The sequence below is a fragment of the Chlorocebus sabaeus genome, chromosome 13 (genome assembly GCF_047675955.1).
Source record: "Chlorocebus sabaeus isolate Y175 chromosome 13, mChlSab1.0.hap1, whole genome shotgun sequence".
Taxonomy (NCBI): Eukaryota; Metazoa; Chordata; class Mammalia; order Primates; family Cercopithecidae; genus Chlorocebus; species Chlorocebus sabaeus.
Genome location: NC_132916.1, coordinates 5,128,697 through 5,140,885, shown reverse-complemented (window position 1 = coordinate 5,140,885; position 12,189 = coordinate 5,128,697). Strand labels below are relative to the sequence as shown.

Here is a 12,189-nt window from a genome sequence, read left to right as displayed (position 1 = left end):
CTCCCACCAGGAAAGTACAGAAGCACCTGCCTCCTCGTGGACTTGCCAACAGTGTGTTATGAAGTTTATGAATATTTGCAAATGTCACAGGTGCCATTTTCACAGGTGTTATTTTCAATTGCATTTCTCTTATCGTGAATAAGGCTGAGCATCTTTTCATGTTTTTAAAGAGCCATTTACTTCCCTTTAGCTGTGATTTGTCTTGTTCATATCCTTTGACTATTTTTTATCAGGCTGTTCTTTTTTTTTAGTCATGTCTAAGAGCTCTTTTCTTAATCATTTCTAGGAACTCTTTATATATTAAGAAGGTTAGCACTATGCTGTTGGAGCTGTAAGTGTTTTCTCTAGGGCCACAATTCAAGTACAACACAATTGTTAACATGCTGTTGGAGTTTCTGGCATGCTATGGGACTTGGAGAAAGATAGGTGGAGAGGCAGGGGAGGCACCAGGGCCTGGACAGGAACATGCTAAGACCTGGCTTACAGGATTTGGGGCAATACCAAGGTGTTTCATTTTGTTTTTTGAATGTGGATTAACTTATCAATCTTTTCTTTACTTCTGGGTTTTTTGAGTCCCATTTAAAGGGTCTCCCCACTTCAAGGCTAGAAAGGAATTTCCTCATTTTTTTTTTCTTTTTATGGTTTCCTTTTTTACATTTAAATATATATATATATTTTTCACATTTAAATATACACATAAGTATACATACATATGTACACATGTAATCCATTTGGAATTTATCCTGAAGGTGCACTGCATGGAATAATCTATTTTTACTTTTTTCTAGAAGACTACTTAGTGTCCCCAAATCATTTATTCAGTAGTCTATCTTTGCTTCTCCTATATGAAATGACACTTCAAGCATCCTTTAGATTCCGCCATGTGTCTGGGTTTACTACTTTTCTGTTCTGTTGCATTCATTTGTCTACCTATCCACATGCCAGTACCACTTGTCTTCATTACTGAGGTTTTATAAGTAGGTCTTTAATCTGTCTTCAAAAATTAGATATATTTAATCATGAGAAGAAGAGTATAGTCCTAAAAAGTCATGATGACTGATCAGACAACTTCTGGTCCTGGACACCAAGAAAATTTGAAATGTATATAACCCTGAGACACCAATACACTATGTAATTACCATGTCCAGGAAGCCATAGTAACTAAGCTCTTTTTTGTGGTTGTTCTTTTTTTCTTTTGAGACAAGGTCTCCCTCCGTTGCCCAGGCTAGAGTGCAATGGTGTGATCATGGTTCACTGCAGCCTCAACCTCCCGGGCTATTTTTCTTTTTAGAAACAAGGTCTCACTATGTTAACCAGGCTGATCTAGAACTCCTTGGCTCAAGCAATACTCCCACCTCAGCCTCCCAAAGTGCTAGGATTACAGGCAAGAACTGCCTCGCCCAGCCTTCAAGCCCTTTTGGATATCACTTTAGATGTTTATTTCAGAAGCTACTAAAATATAACACCGAAACACAAATTACATCCTATACAAATAACTACAACTTGAATTCTATATTATCATGCTGCTTTTTCCCATTCTGCACCAGCCTCCACTCGTCCCTGGAATGCAACTCTGCAGTTACCTGTTAGTCTGTGTTCTTCCAACAGAGTGAACTGCTCTTTATGCAAAACTGCTTCTTACACAGTACTTACCAACTTTTAAAAGGCCAAATACGCTTGTATTTTTATAAATAATTCATCATACTCAAACACGTCAGCCCTTCATAAGCAACACTTTCGCTTTGCTATGTAGAAATGTTTTCATCAAAGTAAAAAGCTTTTTATCACTGCCCCAGGAAATGCAGCTGAGGCATCCAGAATGCTCTAAACACTTATCTCCCTCCTTCCTGTCAACTCAGGGTGGCTGCTCCATGCCAAGCCATGCCCCAGCAGCTCGGGCACAAGAACACGCTGTGTTCACAATAGCTCAGAAGCCCCGGTCACTGGTGCCAACGAGTGTATTTGGATCACATGAAAATATGATACATGAAGGAAAAATGAAGTTTCAAGTCATGCCAGCAGAATTTTACAATCACGTTATTTATTTCATTATTTATTTCCCTTTAGGAAAGTTAATCTTGTAAAGGATGATTTCAGTCATATTCCCTCACTTAAGCGCCTTCACTATTTATTCATTCATTCAACTTATTTTGCTTGGCAACGTGCTAGGCACTGAGGTTAGGAAAATGAATGAAACACACTTCCCACCCGCAAGGAACACGTTGGCTAATAGGAGACAAACATGAAAGCAGACAATCGTAAGCACCAGCCAACGATAGAAGGAGGATGAGTGGACCATGACGAAGCCTGGGAGGATGCAAGGAAAAGGGGTTCCAGGGCACTGGTGGCAACTAAGAGGAAAGACTCGTAGTCAGGAGGACACCATGACACAGGGCAGAAGCAGCAGCCATGTGCTAAATCACACTGCAGAAGTGGAGAGAGACAGTGGAAAGGCCAGAGAGCTGCAGGGCCTGAGAGCTCCGCAGGAGCAAAGTGGGACCTCCGTCTCCATCCTGGGGTACAGCTTTCCCCACCATGCATGCCTCTACCAGCGGCTCTCCAGATCACCTCTCATCAGGTCTGGATCCCTCACGAGCCAGCAACTCCAGGACAGCAAGGCACAGCTCTGTCTTGGGTTTATATTGCCAGGGATGCAGATGGAAACCAATGAGCAGGAAACATGTGATAAATATCTGTATGTCATGGTATCTTCCCCACACCATGCCCTCTGGCACCTCCCCACTCCTTCCCCCAATGCAAAGCTGGACTCAGTGCGTAAGGAAGACCTGATCCACCGTGTCAGCTTTCTCCATCCCTTCTTCTCTGCACAAAGCCCCCCAGCCATGAGATCGTCCTACTCCACCAGCCCTGACTTCTGGCTGTGCATCTCGCGCCTGGCACCTGTGTCCAGGCTCTCTCTCCTCTCTGGAACCTTGCCTCTCTGGAGCCTCACTCAGCTCCACATATCAAATACTCTTCCACCCTCAAGACACCACTCCAATTGGACTCTACCGGTCAATTTGCATCAAGATGCATACCTGAATTGTGTGTACCTTTGTGTTTGGTATATTTTTAAATGCAGAGTGTATTAACATTTACTCTGCCAGCCCTTACTCCAATCCCCCCTGCACACTGGTACTGCATGTCTTCCTAAACTATTAATTTAATGGCATGACTTTCCTTCTAAAACATTCCCAGTCACTCCCATCATCCTCCTCATTGTCCTGTTCCTAGCCTCCCAATTCCAGTCTCAGCAAGGCTGGGCCATCCCCTGGCGGCTGGCCTCCCGTTCTCCCCCACCCCACCCCTGCTTCCCCAAGCCTCACTCTCCTCCTCGGCTCATTCTCAGGTGGCCACAGTACCGTCCAATTGGGAGAAATGGGGGCCAGAAGCTGGGGAAAGCACTGTGAATTTTCCACCTCCACAGCAGCCCCCACACTGGTTCCTTCCAAGGTTCCCTTTCTGAGGAAGAGGTTTCCTTCTAGTGTCCAAACCCATCTCATGTCCCCCACATTCTACTCGTCCCATTCTCTTTAAGGTTTGTTTCTACCTATCTTCCTATTTCTTCAAGCTCCTTTTCTTCAGCAAATCAACATTCCCAAGTCAATGCTCCATGCAGAAAAAGCCAGCATCTACCTGCCCATGGCTGAGATTCAAACGGCCCCGTCTGCCATCCTCACCACACTGGCATCAGGTATTATCCATGCCACTCCACTGCAATCTCCCGACCAAGGCCACGGACAACCTCCTTGCTGCTGGAACTCACCTGCTCTCTGGAGCATCTGGCTTCTTTCCTCTTGAGGCTCGGCTTCTGAACTCCAGGGCGTGCTCCCTTCCATCTCGGGATCTCCCCGGGTCACTCCTCACCAGGGTGCTCCATAGCTCTGCCTTCTTCTGTCCTATCCTCTGGCTTCTGCTCACTCCCACTATTCACTCCTGGTCTCCATTCACGATTGTGGCTTCAACGACTACCTTGGTGTTGCACAGTCCAAATCTCTCTCTCTAATCCGGTTCATAGCACGGAATTCCAGAGGGCCATCCGTTCGTGTGTCAAACTTCAGCCAGGCACTTACATTGCACCCAGCTATGGTTCATTAACCAACTCCGTCTGTATTTCCCTCAGAGTCAAAATGTCAGAGGCATCTATATACTGTCCTTGGGGGCATCCAATCCCATGATTTTAGATGCTGTGACTGCAGTTTCTATGCTGCAGTCTTGAACGATTCTTTGGATCAAATCCTCCCAGGCTTTGTTTATCCGACTGCCTTCCTAGCATAGGCATCTCAGACTGAACACCACCAAACGCCGCGCCTGGTTCCTTGCGCGCCCCACGTGCTCCTCCTCCAGGCTTCCCATCCCAATCCCAGTGAATGGCCCCACCACTTACCAAATCTTTCCAGTCAAAAACCCAGGCATGGATTCTTGATTCCTCTCTCTCCCTTGACTCCCCATATCCAACCCACCTGCAGGTCTTACACACGCCGCCTCCAAACACCTCCTGAACCACTGTGGCATTTTGCTTCTATTATCATCGCTGTGATCCAAGTCACCATTGCTCTTGACTATGACAGTAGCCTCCATAGACTCCCTGTACCCACGACAGCTCCCTTGATTCATTCAGCCAGAATGAGCTTCTGAGATAATAACCCATGGATCACTCACCTGCTCAAAACCTCCCCAAAGCCTCTGCCTTCATCCAGAGTAAACTGCAGTTTTTTCCTCTGACTGCAAAGCCTTCATCCAGCCCATTTGCCACTTCACGTGCCACCGTCTGGTGGGCTCAGCTCCAGCAGCACGGCCCTCATCCCACATCTCCGCCTTGTGAGTTCCCTCTGCCTAGGGTGCTTTTCCCCTGATAACTGAATGGCCGATGACGCCTTGTCATTCGGAGGCCATTTCTACTGCCCCTGTGAAGAGAGACCTGCACAGAACAAGGCAAGGAGCCACAGAGCCGCACAGGCCACTCTCAGTGTGCATTCGCTGTGCAGCTCTCTTGGTATTTTTTGTTTCTGGTTCTTGTCTGCACCACCAGAGTGCGGGCACCATACAAGCAGAGACAATCCCTACTACCAAGGAGGCTGCTTAACACGTCGTAGGTGCTCAATTCTCTTACTTCCCATTCTGATATCTCTTTCTCTGGGCATGTAACTACTCCCATTCCACCCCCAACACACACACACACACACACGCACACACACACACACACACAACTTTCCAATCCAGAAACTAAGGAGTCAGATGTCTCCTGCCTTATCCAACCAGCCACCCAGATGTCTGATTATTAACTGCTACCTCCTGCTGGTATCTCTCCCGACCATTCCTGTGCATGGCCCCGTCTCTGGTCCAATTCCCACCTCTTCTCCCGTGCCGAGGACTCTGCCACCGAGATCAGCCCTCTCCCTCCAGTCACACAGAATCCTAGCTCCAGCACGGAGGGCATTCTTTCTACCTGTCTTCCATAGCTGTTTCTATACAGTCGTCTGAGGGGTCATTGTAAAGTATTCTTAGCTTAGCCTAAATAATCCTCTGTCCTGTCTTATCACCCGGGTCCCCAACCTACCACCTGTCCAGGCTGTTTTCCACCCTGCAACCTCAGAAGATCCTTTTCCCTTGGCTTCAGAAGGTCCTTCCCAGACTTCTCACAAAACTAAGGCACTGCCTCTTCCCACCTTGTGAAACCTTTCCAGGACCTCCCAGTCAGAGGCCATCTGGTTCTCACTGTCTGCAGAGTGCCCTGCAGCCTGTCTGTGGGTAAGCGTGTCTGTGAACTCTCGTCCATCTCTCCCGTAAGCTGCGTGCTCCTCGAAATAACTGATTTTGTCTCATACACCTTGGAATCCTGAGTCCATAGAACAGAGGCTCATACAAGATATGAGTGAGCAAGATAATTTCAGCAAGTGGTGAGTGCTACAAAGAAAACAAGAGTACTGGATACCTTCCGCTTTCCTTGCAAGATTATGAGTTCCTCTGTCACTGTGGAGTTTTCCTTTAGGCAGACTTAGAGACATGATCAGCTGGAGGAGTCTAATTTACATTTTAAAAGGAAATTAAAATGTTTTGAATTACAACTAAGAGTTTTCCTTTTAAGGGAAAATACTCGTTTTACATGAAAATTATTTTTTCTCCCAGATTGCATCAGCTGTTTTGAAACAAACAAAAATTAACAATGTATTCGTTGGTGAAATGTGCACCACACTATGTTTAACCTGCTTTATAGTAAACAAAATCCTAATATTTGCTTGACTATCTATTGCACTGATTTTTTTTTTTCCCTATTGGAGTGGAAAAAGTTTTATGTGCAGAAATTATCTAAGACTAATAGGCTGATTGGGATAGCAGATGACACCATCTTCTAAAGTTTCTACTGCTTCTCATTTGAATTTTCTCATGTAGGCTTCTCAAAACTAAAAGTGCAATTTCTTGAAAGTAAGTATTGATAACCTAAAGAATCCCACCAGTTTAAACAGCTCTGCTCTTTGGCCTTAAGTCCTTTCTGAGTTCCCTACCAAAAAATAGGTCACCCTTCCAGGGAGGACTGTGACACTCATGTCCACACCCTGGTTCTGCAGGAAAAAGTCACACCTTGCTTTGTTGGTCATCTTTGTAGGTGTCCATAGCTATATTTCAAGTCCTTTGAGGGACCTGTTATCATTATTTTAACCTCCCTCAAACAATTTACACTCAGTAGGTACTCAACAGGTGTCTATGAGTTGGTTGTTGGCTAATTTAGACCCATTTCTACTGCTGAGTGTTGTTCTTGCATTGTTCTGCGACCTCCATCTCCCTGAGCCCACAAACAGAAGTGAAAGGTGAAGTCTAGTGTAGTTTGTACGTGTTAAACACGTTTGCTCTTAAAAAAGATCGTATTTATCTCAGTTTGTTCAAGTGTTGGTCGCACGGTATCTTATGTCTCAAGAAACAGTAAGAGTGGTTACTGATGAGTGCGGAGCACATTTAAACTCCACAATTCCTGGGAACACACACACCTCCTGTTTTGAATATTTGAGAAATATACAACCAATTGTACTCTGAAGCTATCTGCAGTCTGCATTCACAATTTTATTTTCCTAACTTTCTCGGTATCCTCCTTGACCAACCGGGGTTCTCCTTTGTCTGTATCTCTTTATGTCACCAGAGTAGCTAACCAGGGAAACACAAACAGAGAGAGGTACAGGCGTATTTGTGGCTTCTGACTGTTCTCCTTATTCACAGGTGTGCCTCAGAGTTTCTAATCTCAGCACGTCCTGCAGCCGTGTTACATCGGGGCAGCCACACTGACCACTAGCGCAGACAATCTGAGTTGTCTTCTCTAGAAGACCACATGCCACTCACACTGGTCTGTCCCACGTTACTTCTCCTCTCTCCACTGCACAAGCAAACACTGGGCTCTCCAGGCACAAGAGTATTTCCTACCCCAATGGCAACTTTGCTAACAATAAAGTATGAAGCTGGGTGCCTGAGGAAGAGCCCAGAGGTCAGCAATTAGAGGCAGATGGCAGGAGGTGAGGTGAAGTCAGGAATGGCCTGATAAGGGCAGAGTAAGGGCACTGGGCATGGTGGCCACTGACCTCTGGACATTAATGTCAAACCTGCTTCTAGGGTACTCCATCTCTATTACTGGATGGCGAACACCTCCCACAGCAGCTTCGTGGCTTCCACTAGGCTTCTTTCTTTCTTTCTGTCTCTGGGGCCTGGGTCCTGGCAGTAGCTCTTACTAAGTGTTGTTTGGTGCATGAGTGAGCGAACCAGCCGGTCAGTGTGAAGAGCCAAAACCCAGAGCTAAAATGGACAGAAGCAGAGCTGGCATATCATACCCTCTACACATGATTTGCTTTTGATAGTAACAAAAATAAAACCAGCATTCATACAAACTGTAACTGGACAAAACAGCCTTTACATGACAACTTGCATATCAGACCAACAGAAGATCAAACTGAAAGAAAAAAAAAAGGGAATAACACTCAACAATTAGACACATTTGTATGCATTTGGGCATTTTAAAATTTTTATGGAATCTAGAAATTCTTTTTCAAAAGATTGATTTTTTAAAGGACAAATATCACAAAAATCTGTCAAATGTCAGTACTTTAGCAATTCAGACCAGTGGCTTGTCATGCAGCAACAGATAGAAATAAAGACCCAAAAAGTAGAGGTAACAGTGTCAGAGCAGAAACTGGCTACTCTCCTTTAAGAATCCTTCTATCCCCTTCCCAAGCTTGAGTGAAGTGGGTCTGATAATTGATTTTGTTTAAAAGTATCATCTTGTTTACCACCTTAGTCATGTCCCAAATAAGACTGTCCTAACCTTTTGCTCCTGTTCAAGCCCAAAGCTACTGCTCAGGGCAGGGTATGGGGCAAGGGGGCCGCTCTTGAGTGTTCCCTGATGAGGATGGTTTCTCTGATGTACCAGCTTCTCCTGGCTGGGCCTTTCTGCAGAACAGACCCTTCTCCTCTCCAGGTATTGTCTTCCTAAAGGGAAAGCGTGCTAGGAATCCCAAGAGGACTCCACCCTCTATCCAGAGCTGCAGATCTCTCTTCCCCTCCAGAACATCCAGCATGGCCCTGAACACACGAGCCAACAGCAGTTCCAGCAGCACCAACAGAAGCCCCATCATTTCAGGACCAGGGGCTTTTTCCAGAAGCCTAGAATCCCGTGCCTCAGTAGCACCCTTTCCCCCAGAGCAGCTTGTCACTGCAAGGCAGAGCTGACTTCAACTCCCCACCCCAAATCAAAAGTCAACTGAGAAAAGTAGATGTTTATTTTTTTAAGAAAGAATTCACAAGCCCACCAGTTAGGGTACCGGGAGGAACCCCAGTCCTAGACCAGGCCTATAGACTGATCCCAAAACCCCCGGAGAGGTGGTGGGGCCCCATCCTCTACCACCTTCAATGCGTGGCCAAGGGGCACTTCAGTAAGGAAAAGTGCTTCTACTGACCACATCTCTGGCCAACAGAGAAGGCCACATACTCTGTCCATGCACACCCATCTCCACACCCCTTCTCCACCTAGACTGCAGCGGGGGTGGGAGGCAGACACCTGGGGGAGGACTTGGGGGTCAGCTGGGAGCACTTCACCCATGCCCGGCCAGCCAATCAAGTGAGAGCAGCGAGCCTGCACAGGTGTGCGAGAGACTGCTGACCACGCGGCCGCCGTGGACTGGCCCATGCCCGGGAAGCGGGGTTGCAAGGAGCGGCCGATCCTGGCGCGAATACGCTCGCCAGCCTGGGTAGTGCACCCCAATGGTGCCTGGGCGGGCGGTGAGCTTTGGCCGCAGGGAGGGGCTCGACCTCGGGTGCCCTGGAGACCCGGGTCGGCCAAAGCCTGGGAGTGAGCCGCAGTTGGGAGCGGGAAACCGAAACAGCAATCCTGGAAGAGCGTTGGCCCGGAGAAGGCGCCGCGGAAACGCGGCTCCTAAGCGAGACTCAGACAAAGGCTCGGGTGCGCACGCGGCGGACGGTGGCTCCGGAGCCGCGCTCTGGGCCGCGGGAAACCGCGCCCGCCCCGACTGGCGCCGGAGTCGCCCGGGGACCCATGGGCGCGACCTCCTGGACCAGGAGGTGCTCCCACCCGGCCCCGCCGCGGTCTTCCCGTCCTCACCCTGCTCGCCCTCCATCCGCGACCGCGACCGCGACGCCCCCCTCCTCTGCGCACCGGGCGCCTCCTCTTTCCTCACCGTCTCCCGCCTGCCTGGTTCCTTCTGGCGAACCCCTACCTTGACTTTTCTGCTCAGTCTTGTCCCCCACCCCCGTGACACACCTTCTACCACCTCTGCCCCAGCGCGCTCTCAGCCCCGCTCCCGCGGGTGGCGAGGAGGAGTGGCCACGCCACAGTGGGCCTGGGGGCGCATCCTGCGAGTCGGAGGCGGCGGCGCCTTTCTCTTCCACCCTAGCGACCTATTGTCCTTCCCTTTTTTCTACCAGCCCGGACCCCAGAGAAGCCCGGGACCAACAGGATGCAGCCCGGGGTGGGGATGCGTCCCCTGGGTGGAGGTGCACCCGTTTCCACCCCGCCAGTCCACGCTCTGGATGCCGGTCACTGCGAGGGGTGGGAGGCCGGGCGCCCACTCCGAGTCCCGGAGAACTGCGGTGCCTTCACAGTTGGAAGCGCGGGGTTCCGAGGCCCTGGCCTCCCTCACAGCAGCTATAGGGACCCGGTGGGCTGGACCCCCAAGTAGAAGGAAGCGCATCTGCTCCAGCCAAGTGGCCACAGGCTCAAGAGGAAGGAACCTAAGTGGTCACAAAGTTTAGAGTATAAATACGCGCCGGACGAGTGTGGCCAGAAACGCCACGAGGGGCGGAGAAGCAGCCGGCTGGTCCCGCTCGAAACGCCCAGCTCCCGCCGCCCTCCTGGGCCGCCCTTTCCCCGAGCGCACGCGAAGCCTGAGAAACCCCGGCGTCCCTGCGCGGCCGAACGCTCCCGCGCTTCGCCAGGGGCACCGGCTCCTCCCCTCCAGAGAAGCCCGCTGGGCGCTCCACGCCCAGGCACGGGCACCTCGCTCGACACCCGCTTCCCACCCAGCAGTCCAAGCCCCCCACCTGCCCCCTAGGGGATGAGGAGCCGCCCCACCACCGGGGAACGGGGAGCAGGCCACTTACTGGGGCTCAGGAAGCACTCGGTCAGCCTTCGGAAGCAGCTCGCATTATTAGAAGGTCCATCTTCCATGTCGGAGCCGAAGAGCAGCGCGGCCGCGGCGGCGAGGGCGAAGCCGGCGCCCTGGGGACGCCACGGAGTTCGGCCGCCGCCGCCTGGGCCGGCGCCGGGGAAGCCGGGGGAGCCCGCGCGGCGGGCGGCCTGGCCGAGTGGGAGCCGGGGCGGCGGCGGCGGCCGGGGCCCTGCACGGGCTGGGAGCAGCAAGCCCTGGAGCGCAGGCGAGAGGAAGAGCCGCCGCCGCCCGCCGCCGCTGCCACCGCCGCCGCGGTGACTACTGCTGGTGGGGACGCTCAAGGGAGCTGCCTCTTGTCGTCCTCCTCCTCCTCCGCCAGCATCGCCGCCTCCTCCCGCCGCCGCCGCCGCTGCGCCCTCCCTTCCTGGGAGACGCACGGGGAGGTGAAAGGCAGATGAGGAGGGGAGAAAAGAGAGAGGGGGCGGGGGGGGCGGCGGCCAGAAGTAAAAGGAAGATGGAGAGGAGGAGGGGACCCGGGAGGAGAAGGCGAGCGCCAAGGGAGCGCGGGCCGCGACCCAGCCGCAGCCGCCGCCGCGCGCAGAGAGGGCGCCGGGGCCCCCAGCTGGGCTGGCGCGGCCTGCGGAGGAGGGGGGCGGGCGCGGGGGCGCGGCGCGCTCGGCCCGGCCGCGGCCAGGCCACTCGGGGGCCAGGCCCGGGCCCGTCGCGCTCCCCCCGCCGGCCGCGCTGCGCCGGGGTTCCAGGCGGAGTTTGCCGGGGCCGCAGCCCGGATCGTCCCCGGCCGCTGGGGGGGTACCCTGGGGGCGGGGAGCAAGAGGCTCCTCGGGGCTGGCCATGGTTCCTCCCCGGGCCGCGGAGGGGGCAGGCCGCGGGCGGGAGGGGGCGCGGCGGGCCGGGGCTCGGTGGGCTCCGCCCCCGCAGGACCTGCCCACCCTTGCCGGCCTCCCGAACCGCTGCCTGGTCCTCCTCTCTGGTATTCGGCTTCCCTCCCAGTCTAGTCTTCACATTGTGCTCGGCTTGGGCTGCGGGAGGACCCGGGGCCGGGGGCCAGGCCCCGGCGACGGCGCCTGGCTACCCTCAGGCGCGCACAATCGGCGTCCTCCCGGGCCGGGAAGAGGGACGGCGGAGACCCTCCTTGCAGGCGTGGCGTGGTGTGTGCGCGCTCCGGCGGCTGAGCCTCGGCGGCTGCTCGAAAGCAGCGGAGAAAAGCGCCGCAGTGCCGCTGCCCGTGGAGGCGGTGGTGGCGGCGGCGGCAGAAGACGCCCACTGGCGGAGCAGGCGCTCCCCACACCGCCGCCGCCGCCGCCTTCCGCGCCCACGTAGCGCGCCCCGAGGGACTCGGCCCCTGCGCCAGGCTCCCGCACCCGACTGAGCCTCTGCGCGCCGCCTGCACCCGGGGCCGGGGAGGGCGGATGGAGCAACCGCTGCGTCTCTGCCCGGCCTTGTCACATCTGGGTCCGGTGTTCCGGAATCTAAATCCTGAGTCTTGCAGCTGCTACAGCTGTTCGTTGCTGGGCGAGCCACGTCGGCCTGCCAGTTGCCCGAGCCAGGGAATCCTCCTGGTGGC

The 12,189-nt window shown here is 52.9% G+C and overlaps 1 protein-coding gene across 1 annotated transcript in view; it reads right to left on the bottom strand.

Moving 5' to 3' along the window:
- PDE10A (phosphodiesterase 10A) overlaps nucleotides 1-11,458 on the bottom strand; it is a 330,258-nt gene extending 318,800 nt beyond the window's left edge. The window contains 1 exon segment of the mRNA XM_008007784.3: nucleotides 10,597-11,458. Within this exon segment, the coding sequence (XP_008005975.3) occupies nucleotides 10,597-11,458 (862 nt within the window).
- Between the last annotated feature and the right edge of the window lie 731 nt (nucleotides 11,459-12,189).